Source organism: Taudactylus pleione, unplaced genomic scaffold, assembly GCF_031769625.1.
Source record: "Taudactylus pleione unplaced genomic scaffold, aTauple2 ptg000065l, whole genome shotgun sequence".
Classification (NCBI taxonomy): domain Eukaryota; kingdom Metazoa; phylum Chordata; class Amphibia; order Anura; family Myobatrachidae; genus Taudactylus; species Taudactylus pleione.
In genome coordinates this window covers 165292-184091 of record NW_028284467.1, presented here as the reverse complement: position 1 = coordinate 184091, position 18800 = coordinate 165292, and the positions used below count along the sequence as shown (strand labels likewise).

At 41.7% G+C, this 18800-nt stretch overlaps 1 protein-coding gene across 2 annotated transcripts in view; it reads right to left on the bottom strand.

The window, feature by feature from the left end:
* LRP1 (LDL receptor related protein 1) overlaps positions 1–18800 on the bottom strand; it is a 252774-nt gene that overhangs the window by 88973 nt on the left and 145001 nt on the right. For both annotated transcript variants that reach the window (XM_088465881.1, XM_088465882.1), the window contains exons 29-38: positions 15866–15960; positions 11414–11563; positions 10008–10148; positions 7159–7284; positions 6637–6768; positions 5887–6021; positions 3898–4027; positions 3673–3799; positions 1910–2061; positions 38–162 (exon numbers count right to left, since the gene is read on the bottom strand). In XM_088465881.1, the coding sequence (XP_088322007.1) occupies positions 38–162; positions 1910–2061; positions 3673–3799; positions 3898–4027; positions 5887–6021; positions 6637–6768; positions 7159–7284; positions 10008–10148; positions 11414–11563; positions 15866–15960 (1313 nt within the window). The remainder of the gene's footprint in view (positions 1–37; positions 163–1909; positions 2062–3672; positions 3800–3897; positions 4028–5886; positions 6022–6636; positions 6769–7158; positions 7285–10007; positions 10149–11413; positions 11564–15865; positions 15961–18800) is intronic.

Here is an 18800-nt window from a genome sequence, read left to right as displayed (position 1 = left end):
GTGTTCTGCTGGCACAGACATTTCATGAAGTACATACCCTTCTGCCGGTCTTTGTTGAAGACCTTGATGTCTTTGAGCTGTACTCCTATTCCAGTTCTCAGAGAGACAGATTCTGTAGAATTGTCCTTGTTCCCTCGTTTAATGGAGCCATTCGCATGAGTCCTATGAGAGAGACAGGAGCATACTGTAGGTCATGCTAAGCACAGGATTAGGGAAGAAAAAGGAATCAACTACAACAATGATTGTTTAGAATATAAGATCTCATGAGTAAGATCTCATGTCTAAACATTCCCTGTAAGTCTTGTGTGCCCTTGTTCTGTTTGATTTTATGATTTTATATATTTCTTTGTATAGTATCGTCCGGCAATGTGAAGTTTTGTAGTACCTTAATACTTACTTTTTTTAAGGTTAAAAAGCCTTTTTTCTGAATCCATTGGCGACACTGGACTTCTCCAGAACAATTTATTCTAAAGCATTATATCCCCAGTCTTCCATTACCCATCCTGCTGGACACTCAGTTATTTTTCTAAACAAGCCCTGCATCACATAACCAGAGAAGAAAGATATCTGGGAAACATCTAACTTTGTGATAGCTTTAATAGTATACAGAGATCAGGCTTTATCGTAAGTAAAAAAAACCTTGTTTTCTCTATAACCGAATTGCTGAACGCTGGAACCTGGGGACTTCCTGAAGCTGCCCATCGGGAGGGTACACCCACAGCGGTCTCATACACAACACCTGACCCCCAAAAGTGGCATTTAAGCAGCAGATCTTCGGTCCATACTTCTCCATCACATAGTACCATCTATTAACACCACAGTTTACATAATGCAATTTAGCAAAAGGTCTAAAGTACAAAAAGTTGAATTATAGACCCTTGGTTAGTGTAACCCTATCATTCATTCCACTGCACTGGAATTTGGCCTTCTGTCTAATGGTGTGAGATTGTAAATGCTCTAGAAAACATATAAAGATTAGTTAAAAAGTTTCTCTCTGCGGACAAGATGCATGCTCTATTATTGCTCAATCTAAAATAATAAATAATACTTGTATGACCATAATAAAAACAGACATGTAAACTAGATAATGCTTGAAAACTGGAATCAAGAACCAGAGTACTTCAATTTCTCTCCTCTTTTTTTTCTCCATAGGTTATATATTACTGGTAAATGCTCAGAATCTGATGCAGAACGTCCTTAAAGGTATTTAATCTTATTTTATATGCTACTCTGTGTAAATGTTATTACTGGAGGCAATCTTTAGAGAGTGAATAACCATCAGCAGAGATATAAAACATTAGCTGAATATATATACATATACAAACACACACAGGCCCTGATTCAGAGCCGGACGCTCTGAAAAAGCCCTCGCTCTGAATCTGGGCGGTTTTTTTTTTTGTGCGGCCTCCTGGCCGCTCGCATAGCTGTGGGTGACCACCCACAGCTATTGCGAGCGGCCAGGATGATGGTCGGACTTGCGACGTGACCCTTGTGGTAGGGTCTCGTGGCCGCAAGCCCCAGAGAGCTTCTGGCTCTAAGAGCCGGAAGCTCTCCCACTGACATCACTTGTGATGTCAGTGGGGCCACCCACAAACGGCAGGTGTTCGCTTAGGAACGCCTCAGTTTGTGAAGCCACCCCCCGGCCACGCCTACCAAACGGGGCGAGCTGTCAAGCACCATCGACAGCTTGCCGCCTTTGGTGCGAGACCCGTAGCGACGGAGCATATGTCGCTAGCCGGGTCTCGCGCATGTGCACGACGGAGCCGGCTCAGTTGTGCGCATGCCCAGTGGGCAAACATCGACCTGGTTGCAAGCGCTCAGCGCTTGTGACCGGGTCTGAGTCAGGCCCACAGTTCACTAAAGTTCTGAGATAGATAGATATCTCAGGGGTAGATGTGCAAGTTCTCACCTATCACTCCAGTAGATGTAATCTTCGAAGACAGACACTGAGAACATGTCCATGTTGTTGTTGGACAACACCACCTCTCTGTTTTTCCCTGTCTCAAGGTCAATCCTCTCGATCTTATCAGTGCGAGCATCACACCAGTACAGCTTTCCTTCCTGCAGGACATCAGTGGAGGGAGAGAGAAGGGTTCATTGAATACACACGTCTGGAAATATTTAGAATGCTGAAGAGTGGGAGACTCCACCAGAGGCATAACGAGGCATTTGAAGGCCCCAGAGCAAAAGTTTGTTAGGGCCCCTATGTACCACCCAATGATGAAAAATGTATATATCACATGTAACTTTTACAAGGACGATGGGCCCCCTAAGCACTGGATCCCATAGCAGCTGTACCCCTTGCACCTATGGTTGTTTCGTCCATGGACTCCACCACTTCCTCTACCCAGAGCAATCTGGAAATTAATGGGTTAGCTGGAGCCAATCATTGATGCAGTGTGCAGAGAATATAACAGTGCCCATCTACACTAGCTGTATTGCCCCTGAACTGTGAGGCCTCTGATCAGAGTGTACATTGGGATGTGACCTGCAAGTCCACGTGTGACCAGCTACACCTTCTTCTGGCTATCAGGCAATAAACAGAGGTACTGTATGTTACAAATAGAGCAATGTACATTTAAAACAAAGGCACACTACACACACATGTATATTGTGAGTGGGCCGATCTTATATAGTACAGTATGGCACCTATTCTCAAAGCTGTTTTGAAAGAAAACGCACCAATTTCAATTTACCTTGCTTGCTCAACTTAACCAATGATATGATAATCTGACAACCGCATAAAATGGTAGGATTAATATAGTAATTTACCGAAATCATGACCTGACATGTAGAATAGCAGGACTGATATAGTTATGTACTGCAATCATGACCGGACATTACATCTGTTACCACCAGTAACACTTATCTGAATCATGCTGCATATGAACAAATAAGTGCCAACCAACAGTACCATGTGATACAGATGTGTCCACATACATCTTGCTTCCCTGAGTGTTAAACAGACCTTCTAATCGCGCCATACTGTGGAGTGACTGGGTAGTGCAGAGACTCATTCGTGTAAAGTGATGTGAATAGGACGTAGAAGCAGCTTCTGCTTATTAAAATGATATGCGGCATGCCAATGTTCTGTGTGTGACTGCTGTTGTATCTGCATGCGAAATGCTACGTTACAGTGTTACAGCTGCTGACACTGCAACGTAGCATTTTGCATGCAGATACACCCACAGTCACACATAGAATATAGGCATGCCGCATATCATTTTAATAAGCAGAAGCTGCTTGTGCATCATATTCTCATAACTTTACAAATAAGATACATTTGAAGGTAAAAAGTCGCACAAAAAGTTGCATGGCGCTCACGTGTTATGTTTAACGCGATTTGTAGAGCACAGAGGTAAGATGTATGTGGACACATCTGTAGATGGAGAAAACATATAAAGATTAGATAGTAGTCTCTCTTTGGGGACAATATGCTTGCATTATTGTTCAATTTAGAAGTATAACCTCATATTTTCAAATCAATAATAAAACATGACATTAATTATATCTATTTTATTTTGTATAATGTATACAATGTAATCCACATACACTAACCAATAAGGCACTGGAAAATGTTTAGCTAGCTGTTAGGAACCTGCAGCAACATGCAACTCATAATAGCTACATTAAAAATTCTGCATCTATAACTCGAAGGATTAACTATCATACCTCATAATCTATGGAGACTCCATTGGGCCAACTGATACTGACATCTACTAGGATAATCCTCCCACTGCCATCTAGGAAAGACCTCTCAATACGAGGGAACTGACCCCATTCTGTCCAAAATAGATACCTGCACATTAAAAAGTACAGAACAACAACACATAAAATGGGATTATAAGAATTAAGGGAAGCCTAAAACAGTGCGAAACGAATAGAAGTGCCCTTTACCCTTTTTCAGGATGAACAGTGATGGCTCGTGGCTTATCCAGACCTTTTGATATCACAACATAACGGAAGGATCCATTTAGACGAGCCACCTCAATGACATCAAAGCCTTGGTCTGTCCAGTAGATATTCCCTGTGAAATAAATGGCGACAGGAGGTGGGTGCACTGGAGAATTACTGGAGACTGCAAGTTTGAGTATTAAAGAAGCTGAGAGATCAAACCATGTAAATGGTGCTTCCAGTTATAGCAATACATATGTGTCCTCATATACTATTGCCTGGCTTGTAAGGCCAGGAAACTGCCTCCGTGGAGGCAGCCCCTGGCCTTGCCACTCCCGGAAAATGGGGCCGATACGCCCCCATTTCTGATGATCGGGAATCTGCGTTCAGCATTGCACTTACGTGCAATGCTGAATTAGCCCCTTAGTCTTAAGGTGCCCACCCACATATCGATGTCCTCACGATACGATTTTATGGCCAATTTCCTCATGAACTTTCACGGGAGCTCCCTTGCCGTCGTGATCACGATTTGGAGTTAAAAATGTCCAATCTGACTAAAGAACTATCTTGCAGCCAATGCATTGTATCCCAGATTGGCTAATCTGCCCTACAGCACGGCAGATCAGAAGATGCGATGTACGACGAGCGGGGATCCGCATCGGCATCATGCTCGTGAGTATAAACTCACGATTTGTACTTTTTTTACCCGATTCGTCGTCACGATTCGTCGAAATCGGCCAAATCGTTTAAAATGTCGCTATGTGTGTGGGCACCTTTAATCCAGCAGCACAGACTGTGTAATGGTTAGCATACTGCCTCACAGCACTGAGGTTGTGGGTTCAATTCCCACTACGACCTTAACTGTGTGGAGTTTGTATATTCTCCCTGTGCTTGCGTGGGTTTTCTCCGGGTGCTTTGGTTTCCTCCCACACTCCCAAAAAATATTGGTAGGTTAATTGGCTCCCGACAAAATTAACCTTTGTGTAAGTACAGTATGTGTGTGAGCATGTGGTAGGGAATGTAGATTGTAAGCTCCACTGGGGCAGGGACTGATGTGAATGGCCAACTATTCACTGTAAAGCGCTGCAGAATATGTGTGCACTATATAAATAACTGGTAATAAATAAATAAAATAAGATGCAACAAAACTGCTCAATGAGACTCCACTGAATAATTTGATATGTGATACTTGTACACCTGTGAATGAGTTTTTTCATGCAAAGTTCCACTGTGCTTTAGTACATATTCAAAACTAATGCGAGTGAAGTTAAATTCGCAGCCCAGCATCTATGGTACAGACTGAGTGGTGTTTCGCTACATCTGTAGTATGAACAAGGCACACATTTAATGAAAAATGCGCTACACCGCTCAACGCAGCTCAATCCTGCCACATAGAGTATTGAGGCTTGGTGTATGAGGACACATCTGTAAATGCACTGTTGTGTACATACGCATGTATGCAACCATTTATTGTGTTACTTTTGTGATGGAGGATACACTGAAAAGTGGGGGCAGATAAAAGACACATTTACCACCATGTCGTAGGAGTATTTCATATCCTGAATAAATACTGCCACTTGTAGCTCCCTGTTGGCTGTAGCATTGTACACGTGGTCAGGGGTGATTTTTATTTTTGTCCTTCTAACTAGTGGTCCTGTAAAGAACATCCTTCGAAGTTTGAGTGTTGGCGATGCAGACTTAGATTTTGTAGCTTAAACAAAAATATTTACAACAGCTATTCAGATTTTATCTTGGCTTTTTTCAACCCAATTAATGAGCGCTGGTCTGAGTTTGTCTGCTTATCATAGGAAAATCAGATAGGAAGATTAACCAAAGTCTTGATGCATTGGAATCAAGTTCTCAGATTGCCTAATGCCGTGTAATACACTATATAAAAGCGGTAATGAAATGATCATTGTGAAATCATTGTATTATGTCGATGATTTCACCATGCAATGACAAATTGTCTTCATCATTTGTATTTATTCTTACCCGCTATCCAGTCTACTGCAATGCCCTCAACTCTGCCAATGCCATTTGTCACCACATCCTCTCGCCAGGTCTGATCTCTCTTAGCGCGACTGATGGTGCTGAGCCCCATGTCCACCCAGTAAATTGTGTCATTCTCTAAAAATAAAATAGGCAATATTAGACTACAAACATTTCTCAGACCAATTTCCTATGGCACATATGTACACTTTCCTGAGGGTAGTTGTTTTTAGAAAACATCTTACACTACAGGCAAAGACTATAACACATACAGATCTGCCCAGAAAAAGAGAAATGCACAGAAGACTCGCTTCTTGCCTTTTACAAAACACACATGTGAGCAATGTATGTATCCTCTAGGTATAATAAAGTATTTTTATAGGATGCATGACAAGATCAATACTGTCATAACAGGGAAAATGCATTTACATGGAATTTATGGCTACAGTACAGGGGAGATTCCCCGGCAGGTCACACTGTCATCTGGCAGACAGCCTGGAACCAGCTTAGAGAAATACTTCAGTGGGAAAAAAACAAGAGATAAGATAATTTATTAAGGAACCTAGTATCATTAATGTCAAAAATACACTGCCGAGTACTAGGTCGTACACATAAATTGCACTATATTGCTAAAATCTAGCACCAAAAAAAGATATCGGATAACGCATGTATATTGTGTTTGGATAGGATGCGGAAAATATCTATATTATATAATGGGCTGATGCAGTTACGGAAAAAAAGGGGTGTTCTTACCTGCATGGAAGTCCATACCGACTGCCAAGGACGTGCCAGAAACTGGAACTAAAGCATCAGATTTATCTAGTGGATCCAAAGGAATGCCTCGTATGCCTTCATGTACAGAGTACAGCAAGAAGGAGCCAACTCCTGCAATAGAAGATTTGGTAATGTAAGTCAGACAGAATGTGTTTCAATATTTATAATTAGCTGTTGGTCCCCGAAGCAGCAGTTCATGCTTTGCCCACATCCAATCCTGGGGCACCTCTTCAGTCAGATATGCTACAATGTCCGAACAACAGCTACACTGGCAGACCATATGTACAATTAATCTTTGGCAGACCATATGTACAATTAATCTTTGGCAGACCATATGTACAATTAATCTATATCTGCCAACATCGTTTGATTGTAACTACAAGTATTATAGGATTTAGCCAGTGCACCCCAGACACCTATTCAGTTCTCATTTAGATACACAATCCCTTTTGGAAATGTGTAATACAATAAAGCAAACAACAATACGAAGATGCTACTCACCCTCACATGTTTGCTGTCCACTCTTGAGGCTATACCCAGCAGTGCACATACATGATCGTGTTGTAGGAGAAGTTGGAAGGCACAATTGAGAACAGTCTCCATTGTTTACAGAACAATTGTTTGTACCTAAAATAAGAGTAATTTACAGCCAAGAAAATAAGTCACTTAGGCCAAAAGAGAACAGTTTTACAGTTCTAGATAATAGATTTATATCAAACTTAAATATGATCGTAGTTAGAAAAATTTCCAACATTAAATATGTTTATTACCATTCAGATTAAGAAACAATTGGGTGGCAAACATAGATATAGGAATTGTTGAACAAGTGCTTATGTAACAAAATAAGAAAGAATAAAAATGGTATTCTAAATGTAGGGTAGTATTCTCTATCAATGCTAGAAAAGCAGGGACAATAATGATCATTCAGGAAAACATTAGTTAAGTATTAATAAGCATGTCATTATATTAGCAAAAATGACTAAGCTTTAAGTATTTTAAACATCTAGAATTCAAAAAAAAAAAAAAAAAAAGTAAAAATTTGCCCCGAATACCCCTTTCAGACATCTCCAGAATCCCGGGAATTTGGCCTGCCTCAGCCAAATTCCAGGGTAGCTGCGTATGTCTGAAAGTACCTACCTGGGAACACGTTTCCAGGTAGCCGCCCCTTCAATCGACCAGGGTTTTTCCCGGGAAATTACCCTGCTTGTGTCTGAATGGTGCTACCCGTGAATTTACTACTCCCAGGCTGCACCAAGCAGCTTTTACATTGTAATGAGCAGCAGCGCAGAGCGTCCTGCAATGAGTCGGCAGCACTCTGCACTGCTGCTCATTACAATGAGTTGGCAGCCCAGAGCGTCCTGCTCACCACCACCCACGCCGGTGGCTGTGGCGCTGACAACCGATTCAGCGACCATGGCCGGGTCCTCACACCGGCGCTGGAGACCGCTGGTGGTTCGCAGCCACAGCGGGCCACCCGTACTCCCGCTGGACCACCAGGGCAGATAGGAGTTATTTTATTAACTATTTAATAGAGGCTGCACTTTGATTGGACGGCTGCCTGCTGCATGATGATGACATCATCATTAGCGGCCGGAGAAGGTTATTGGTTAGGAAGAGCAGAGGCAGGTAATATTTACAACTAAAAAAACCTGGCTTATGTCTGAAAGGGGTCTACCTGGGAATTTCCCGGGTAGACACTGTAGTGTGAAAGGGGGGCCTCGACCACATACCCGGGAATTTGCACAGGAGAAATTCCCGGGTCTGAGCAGGAAATTTCCTGGGTCGTATGTCTGAAAGGGGTATAAATGACATTCAATGCTACAACTGTGTACCACATTATGAAGCAGCGGTTCTCTGAGCAATTAGGGAAACCATCTAATAGTTGGAACCTGGGAGTTAAAGGGGCCCATACACCTGAGGAACGATTTCCTGTTCTGCCAACGTGATCCATGGATTGGCAACGAAAACATCTGATCCGCAGACATTGATGAACTACAATCCGTCAGCAGATCGGGGAAATTCTACATGTTAAAAATTCCAGAGTTGCAAATTCCAAACTTTTTTTGTGATCGGGATTGGGGAAATTAAATCTTTCAACATGTTGAATATTCCCAATCCCCCAGCCCCGACGACGTCAGAATGGGACATTGCGGCAACCCGTCACAGATGTATGGGGGCCTGAAGACTATTTAAAATCCAATCTGGACTGGAAGCACGATTTCAATTCTACTCCTATCGTTATTGTCAAAACTTATTTTTTGGAGTTATGTATACAACATATCTGAAAGCCATCTTATGAACGTCAAATCTTCAAATCTAGAAGCCTGTCAATTAAGATCCCACTGCTACATACATAAAAGAGTGCCACAATAACCCAAAAGGAACAGATTTCAGACCAATTTTAAATGAGTAGTAATGCAGTAATCATTTGTGAATTCTGCAGCTCTTTGCAATGGAACTGATGCTGTCCAATAAGAAACTTCAAATAACTATGGGTCACCATCTACCTTGGCTAAGTGCATGATTTAAGTTAAAGATGGGGTCACAGTGGATCAAGCGACACCTAATTGCTATCTGGCGGTAGTAGCTAGGGTAGATACAAAAGCTAAAAAGATACCCAATTGCAGCCTGTTTAAAGATGTAAGCCACTTGGGGGCAGATGTACTAAGCTCTGGGAAGTGATAAATTGGAGAGTGAAACTACTAACCAATCAGCTCCTGTCATTTTTCAAACAGCCTGTAACATGACAGTTAGGAGCTGAGTGGCTGGTAGTTTATCACTCCCCAATTTATCACTTTCCAGAGCTTAGTACATCTCTCCCTAATACTGTGAAATATTTACGGAGTATGTCTCATTGGAACAGACAAGCTAACCAGGTGCCTTAGAAATCGGGGAGTAATGTGCCATAAACTGCACTCTTGCTACAAATTAGAATTTGGAGCAAATCCAACCAAAGGATGTTAAATGGCATGGCGATATCTTGCTTTTGCATTTAACCAGTTTAATTTTCAACATGTAATATAGAGCCGAGCTAGAATGCAACCCCCTCTCAGCTTCAAACCACCAGCCCCACTATTGCACCATGGCAAAACCATGTTTGGAAATTGCACACTCTCTCTAGATTTACTCCTAATTCTAAATGAGGCCTTCTGTACTGTTACCTGTGTAATCGAGGAGATGAGTGACAGGTTTTCGATAGGGTGGTTTATCTCAGAGTGAATTGTATGGGGGCTGGGGAGCTCTGAAACACATTGGTTTGGAGTTGCCACCAGAGACAGTTTGTGCATTCCCAAAAATTAAATGCTTAAAAGACTACACTAAAAGTAATCAGTACTGTAGTCTTTGCTTACCTTTCTGCATTTCGTCATCATAAACCTTCATGTGCATGACCTGGTTTGTGTTCACCCGCAAAACCCGTGGCTCTGATCCATCCTTCTTATTACAAGTCCCCATTTTATCAGAAGCGTGGTCTGCCCACCATAGCTTGTCACCTAAGGAAAGTAATCACAGATTTTTTTTTTTTTAATAGAGGTCAGATACAAACTACCTGGTGCTTTAAAATGGAAAACAGGTTGAATATGCATATTGTCTAAACCAGGAGTAGCCAACCCTGGTCCTCCAGAGCTACCAACAGTGCATGTTTTCGAGGTTTCCTCACAGAATCACAATTGAAATAATTAGCTCCACCTGTGGATTTTTTTAAAATGTGTTAGTGAGTAATGAATACACCTGTGCACCAGCAAGGTGGTCTAGAAAACATGAACTGTTAGTAGCTCTCGAGGACAGAGGTTGGCTACCCCTGGTCTAAACAGAAGACCTAAACAAAACAAAACAAAAATCAATTGTAGATCTCCAAGCACGGAACAATTGTTTTTCTTTTGCCTTCAAGTGGAAATCTAGATTCGTATTAACTTTGTTTATAATTAGCCTACTTGTGAACGTGAACTTTAAGCTAACATGAATCAAAGGAGTTTGAAAACACAGATGTCTGTGCATTTGCATCACCCGTTCCTATTCATGAGAGAACAATAACAAACAGCTACAGTACTATGGGGCCTATGTATCAAAGCTTGATGAGAGATAAAATTGTGACAGAAAAAATATTAACCAACCAGGTTAACTGTCAATTTTCAAGCACAGCCTATAAAATATAAGTTAGAAGCTGATTGGTTGATGATTTATCCCTCATCAAGCTTTGATACATAGGCCCCTATGACTGCTAACTTATTAATTTGTACTTCATCCTGCAGACATCCATATGAATAGGAAATGTGCATAGGTCTGGGGATCAGTGATTTTCTCACAATACACCCATTTGGAAAGTGGTGTGAGAAAAGTCTCTCAGTAATCATTTAGGCAAGTCCTTCATTTAAAAAAACAAAATAACTTACCAGTTATATTACAGACGGGCATGACCACAACACTGAGACACATCGGAGCCGCAAATAACCATCAATCTAGCACCTTTTGGGAACTTAAAAATTGATTGAGCAACTTCCATTTCTGTACCACAAATAACTGTGCACACCCAAAGTACAACAGACAATATGTTCAGGGCAGCCCAAGTGCACACCCAGAAGCCATCATGTAATCCTTGCCCAAAGCACTATGTGCACGGTTAGAATATGGCCGCCCTCTATATGCATCATTTACACAAACTTCTCTCAGTTATATAAAACAGCATACTTGTACTACTGAGGCACTTTCAGTGTTAGACTATTTCACAAAGGTGTAAAAGTGTAATAAAGCCCCTTACCCATTATGGCTAATGCTGTTCCTTTTGCCAGATAAGATTTCATGGTAAGAAAAACCTCCAATCCATTTCCATTGAGGTTACATCTATTAATGGTGCCAGCCCCAGAGTTGATCCAGTACAGTTTTTTGTCAATGAAATCAATGGACAAGCCTGCAGATGAGAGACAGACAAGTATGTATAATGTATTTTCCATCATCTAGTAGTGTGTATGTAACAAATATATACACACTATCTCAGCTGCAATTAGAGCATGCACACTCATGATGAGCGTTGGCTTTATGTGGAGATGAAACCTTTAATGTTCATTTGTGCAATATGTCACCAGCGCTTTGCACCTTACACAAGTGTCCCATATCCGCATAATGCTATTTCTTATGTCATGTGATACTTTATTTTACATTTACAATTTTAAATGCCTCTACGTAAACTTTAAACAACACAAGACAAAGAGAAATTAATAATGGTTACATCATTTAATGGAGGGCTAAATATATTTGGCTACTGAGGGCTAATCACATTGACAACATTCACTAAAGAAGAAAAAAATAAGCGTAAATGAAGTTTTTCTGTGAACAATATTGATACAAAGTGTATCTGTGGCAATGAATAATATGTACATGTGTCTATGAAGTTGCATTTATCATTTATTTTGTGTATTTTTTTCCAAGACACTATCCTGGACAGGAAACGCACAGTTCCTCTGGGTACTGTCACAATAATTTCCCTTATATTCTGTTCTATTCACTGCCACTTTAAATGTAGTAAAGTGCCATGTACACAGATAGCGCTATACAAATAAATTACACATATATTGGTACACCAGAGCACCAAACACCACACTTTCTTTTACAATAATCCTGGATATGGCATTCAATTTTAATACTGTTCTCGCTTTTTTGTAGTCACCATAACATCAAGTTCTCTGAGTCCATCTGGGGGACAATGCAACTGTGGGTTTAGAGGGGAGGCAGAGGAGTAGGCACTAAATAGTTAATCTATTGGAGCTGAAACTGCCTCCTCTAAGCCCTCCCTCCTGCTCCAGCCAGCCTGTTATTCATGTAAAAAAAACTAAAAAGGAGAAAACAAATGTGATACAGGTACATCTAACAGGGAAAGAGGGAAAGCCGTATCCCCTGATGGACTCAGGGAGTAAAATAAAAATCCTCTTTTGTCCTACCTGGGTGACACTGCAGACTGTGTAACTTCGCAAAGCAAGCCACAAGAGTGGGAGCTGTGCTCAAAACCTTATGCACAAATATAAGGAACGTGAGGAGGCAATAAGAGATTGGTGAAGGTGTGTACCAAGGGCAAATTAGTTTCCCTGCACAGCTGTTCAACCAAGGCTGCACCACCCAAAAAGCACTCACAGCCCATGTGGAATGTGCCCAGAATGGGTCTCACACAGGCTCACCCAAAGAAAGATAAGCCTGCTTAATAGCAGAAGTCTGGTCCAGATAAACCCTCAGCACACAATCAACATCCAAGAAGCAGAGAGGGCAATCAGAATCAGAAGACGAAAAGCAGACAACTCCATCTCCTGATTCAGGTAAACCCTGGAAACCACCATATGTCGAAAAGACAGGCGAGTATGGAGCACTGACAGGTCAGAGTGGAAAATTAGGAGAGGAGGATTAGCAGACAGGGCTGCCACTTCAGAGATGCTCTGACAATGGCAATGGGCAAAAGAAACGTAAGCCATCGTAGTTTAATTGACTCCAGAGGCTCAAAAGGAGGCTGCTGAAGTACCTCAAAGACCAAACTGAGGTCCCAAGGTGGACAGATGGACACATATGGTGGCTGCACAATCAGTACCTCCTGTATGAACATCTGGAAGTCCTGAAGCGAGGCCAGGCACTTCTGAAACAGGATCGACAAGGCAGGAACCTGACACTTCAACATAGAAAGGTGGAGACCTGGAGACAATCCAGCTTGCAAAAAGGAATGAATATGCGGTACTTGTAACTAAGATGTTGCGACTTTCTGGTGCTCAACACGAACCAATATAAGGTTTACACACACTGTAATAAATGGCAGCCATTGCTGGCTTGTGATCCTGAAGCATAATCCATGTCACAGCCGGCACAAGCCCACTTAGATCTCAAAATCAGAGTCTCAAGTGCAACGCTGAAAAAGCCAGCCAAGGTGGGGTGCAGAAACAGACCTTAACTGAGCAGACCTTCCCACAGCGGCAACCACCATTGCAGATTGACCAACAGAGGAAGAAGGAGGAGAACGTGGGCCTTCTCCCTCTTGATACGGCGAATCACCTGTAGTACCATGGAGATGGGAAGGTACAGGTAACACAGACGAAAAGACCACTTGGCAGTCAGAGCATCCACTAATGCTGCCTGAACATTTGTGGACTGCACACCGTAACACACCAATTTCTTGCTCAGTTTGAATGCCATGTGGTCGAAGTCCAGAAGACCCCAGTGCTCTACAAGCAGATGAAACAAGTCCTGGTGCAATTACCACTCACCCAGGTTGTCCTAGTGCTGACTGAGGATGTCTGTTTCCCAACTGTCCACCCCCAGAATTAGCGTGGCAGAGATGGCCGGAATTAACTTCTCCACCCACAGCATGAGTCGAACAGTCTTCGCCATGGCCTGGAGACTCCTGGGCCCGCCCTGCCAGTTGATATATGCCACAGCCATAGCATTGTCCAACTGGACACAGAGAGGCTTGCCCCACAGGAACCACTGAGACAAGACATTCCAGACTGCCCGCAGTTCCAACACACTGATGTAAAGAGGCCTGGTGGACCGAAAAAAGTGACAGGCGGAAACTGCTGCCTGTTCAGGCGGGGATCAGATTTCTTCCAATTCCACAGGATATGAGGGAAAAGTAGCAAGCAAAGGGGACCTTTTCAAAAGGTGGCTAGCATCTTCCCCTGCAACTGCATACACCGCAGAATGCAAAAAGGGACTGCACCAAAGATTGCAGGGACAGAATCTTGTATTCAGGAAAAGAGACACGCCAACAAAGTGTTGAATAGAAGCCCCAGGAAGACCATTCTCTGGACCGAAACCATGTTGGATCAAAAATTGAGAATCTAAAAAGGTCAACACCACCGCCACAGGGCAATAATTTGGGCAATGACCTTGGTGAATACTCTGGGAACGGTAGAAAGTCTGAAAGGCAATGCCTGAAATTGGAAGTTGAGGGACCCAATGGCAAACTGAAGAAGCCTGTGGTCCTGTTCCCTGATGTGAAAGTGCAAATAGGCATCTTTGATGGAAGCAATTAAAGAGCGCAAAGATTCCATCTTGTATTTGTGCACCCGTAGGTGAGGGTTTAGCTATTTCAGGTTTACAATTGGACAGCTTCTAGCTGGCGTTTGACGACAGGGAAAATGCAGGAGCTCAGTAGCAGGAACTTCCTGGACAACATGGAGGGTGTCTTAAAATCGGCACCAAATATAAAATAGGAGAAACAGGAGTCAGTAGAAGGTTGTGCTCTCCGAAACTTCCTCCAGGGAGAACCAGAGTAGTTCCAGACCTGCCCTACATCGGAAAGCTGCGGCGGCCGTATTAGGAAAGCTGTGGCTCCGGGTCCTGCACTGCTAATGCAGCTAGTAATAGTGGTCTCCTGAGGATGAAGACGAGTTCCAGAGCACCCGCAGCTCCTGCTGACCCTCTTCCAGGGTCGTGAGCAGGCTGCGGGGGATGAGACAAACGCCTGCTGCCAGTGCTGACCTAATGCCTACCTCCCCATAGCCTGATCCCAGAAGAGGATTCAGTCACTCTATACAGACACGAAATAAAATACTGTCTGGGAGGGCGTAGAGGGGAGGAGAGTTTCAGCTCCAATAGTTTAATTATTAAATGCTTATTCCTCAGCCTCTCCTCTAATCCACAGTCTGTAGTGTCCCCTGAATAGGACGAAAGAGGAAATGTTTTAATCTTTTCCTTACTCATAAAAAGACATTCAGGCAATAAGCCTATTTCCAGGATATCAGCAGTATTTAAACAATATTTCAGCAACTAAAGCACGCATGCGACATCCCCTGCATTCTACTCAAACAAATGAATCATTTTAATATTGAAATTTAATTTAAGACTGTGCAAGTGAAAGGCGCCCATATCACACCACCCTTACACTTCCATCTTATATAAAAAATATCAAATCACTCTAGGTGAGAAAATATAAAAAAAAAAAAAAGGAGGCACAGTTATGACTTCCCCCTACTGTAGGTCAAAAAAGGAAAATGTATACTAGAAACAAAAAGTATAACCCATAAAAGGAAAAGACCCTGTGGCCCAATTCCTATCTAGGGCACAGGTGGCCTAGATAGGAAACCTGAGACTCTGAGGATTTACAGGCCTACCTTTGTAGGAGATACAGGCCTACTTTTATCTGAGAGGTAAGAAAATGGTCACTGATCTATACAGTATGTAAATGTGAGTTGAGCCAGTGTATGTTACATGTGCTAAATACATGTAGTTCTCTTACCAACTGGTCCTTTTTGACCGGTAAAGAGGACTTGCCGTTCTGTGCCATCCATATTAGCCATGCTGATGTTGTCACCATCTGTCCAGTAGAGCTTCCTGAAAGAAATATATGGAATTCATAAATCCATTCATAAGGCACAACCATTACTGAATATTGTGGGACGATTACTTCCCTCCACACAGACCGCGGAAACCGCTAAGAAATACAATGTTCTCTGGAATAGCATTGTATTGTATTCATGTAGGATCCATGCATTACATCATCACTACATTAGACACTGTCTGTTCCATAATAATCTGCAGTTAGAAGCATGTCCAGCCAGGTAACATCAGACATGCCGCTCGTGATTGGGAGAATGCCATAAGATTATCCAGAAATGATATCATCGCAGAAACAACAGTAATCAAATTCAGGACAGGTGCATATATATTAATTATATATTATTATTTACAACTCTGTGACTGCTCTAATGGTTGATTTTGTAGGAGCGATTAAACTTGATGGTATTGCAAAGACAAAATTGCCCATGTCGTTTATTTTTGCGGTGATCTTTGTCAGCAATGTAATCTCTTGCTACATTTTGTGATGACACTGCTAATGTAGCGATAGCAATCAGACAGCTGTTATTTGATCACTTGTGTGTTCTTCCTCATTTCATTTTACTATTATGTAGGACACTCACCCCTTCTAAATCACCCATGTTTTTCAGCCTGTAATCTGCTTTATAATCTTTCAAATCAGTAAGAGCTCATTAGATCAGAAAAGTATTGGCTATATATACACATTTAATATATAAAATCTATCCCACACATTACCCACACAGATGGGAGGCAGTCATTTCACTAACATTATCAAAACTGATGAAAGTCAAGTATTTAAATTCATAAGGAATCAGTGACCCCATTACTGAGCAGAACATACAAGTCTATCCCATTTGTATAGGAAAGGGTTTTCTATGCTGGAAATCATGCCTCTAGTGCACAGGTACTCAAACTTGGTCCTCAGGAGCCCAAACCGTGCATGTTTTCCAGGTCTCCTCACAGAAATTATTAGCTCCACCTGTGGATCTTTTGAAATGGATCAGTGAGTAATGATTACACCTGTGCAATTGCTGGGTGATCTGCAAATCGTGAACTGTATGGGGTCCTGAGGACAGAGTTTGAGAACCACTGCTCTAGTGCACAGGTTCTCAAACTCAGTCCTCAGTACCCCAAACAGTGCACGTTTTCCAGGTCTCCTCACAGAATCACAGGTGAAATAAATTCAAATAGGTAGATCCATCTGTGGATCTTTTATAATGTGTCAGTGAGTAATGACTACACCTGTGCATGTGCTAGGTTAAGGCCCCCATACATCAGAGCTGGATCACTGCAATCGGATATCAAAGTTCCGCGATCTGTTGCAGGATCGGTGAAATTCTACAGGTTAAACTTCACCGATCTGCCAATCCCGATAATTTTTTATCTTGATTGGCATATCTGAAATCCAACATGTTGGATTTCAGCAATCCTGCAATGCCGGGTTGCAGGATCGTTACATCGCGCCGATCAGTCGCTGATGTATGGGGGCCTTTACCTGCAAACCGTGACCTGTGTGGGGTCCTGAGGACAGAGTTTGAGAACCTCTGCTCTAGTGAATGGATAGGTTGCATTTTCACTTTTTTAATAGGCGTCTTCGTGATATCACTAGTTCCTAAAAAAAAAAAATTAGCTGATGATACAGCAAACACCATATTCAAACAGTTAGCTCACAGAAATTCAAAGTAAATTATTAGAAATCGGTACAAAAATGTTCCCATGCGGGGATGACTCCTTCATTCAAATTGGAAAATATGAGAACCTGTAATTCGCTTGACGTGTGTACCTGCCTGCTTAATTAGAAGTGTATTTATATATTTAATTATATACCAATATCTGTTATTGTCATTTCATTTGTGAAACTAGTCAATCTAGTTGAATTTATGGAACACTCAAACGTAATACTACTAATTCTGTGCCCTATGCTATGGAGATTTTTGCTGTTTGTGTTACAAGTTAGCCACTAGCCCAGTGGTTCTCAAACTCAGTCCTCAGGGCTCCACACAGTTCACGTTTTCCAGATCACCCAGCAGGTGCACAGGTGTATTCATTAATCACTGACACATTTTAAAAGATCCACAGGTGGAGCTAATTATTTCACTTGTGATTCTGTGAGGAGACCTGGAAAACATGCACTGTTTGGTGTTCTGAGGAACAAGTTTCATAACCTCTAAACTTGCCTACCACATTTTTAGATTTCCTACTTTTAAAATCCTTCTGCTGCCCAATCTAATACTGTGATAATGTTACCACCTACAGGTGGACAAAGCCAATTACAGCACATATTTACTGTAATTTTTATGATACTTGCATTAACAATTTGTAAAAAATATGTGTATGAATTCTCACAAACCAAAATGTAACAAGTAGGCTTGAAATGGTCTCTTTTTAAGAGAGTTAAAGATTCTCACATTTTTAAACCTATGAACTTCATGTAAGGAGTAGTTCCCGCATGGGAACATTTCTGAAACTACTTCTGAAACTGCATACACACACACAATGATTTTTTTAACGATAATCGTTTGAAAAAATCGTTCACTTTCTGAGTCAAACGATGAACGATAATCGCTCATGCGCGTTCACGTTTGTAGTTCAGTCAGACTTGTCAACTGAACGATTTTAATTAAGGGAATATGCAAAAATTGTTTGTAGTTCAAAAAAATCGTTCATTACACTTCAAAAAAATCTGACAGATAATCTGACAGAAAATGGTTCATAAAATCGTTGTGTGTGTATGCAGGTTAAGAATTTATTTTGGATTTCTGTGAGCTAACTGTTGGAACATGGCGTTTGCTGGATCGGCTAATTTGTTTTAGAAATAAACAAAGTGTTAATTATGACAGCTGAAAAAGTTTATT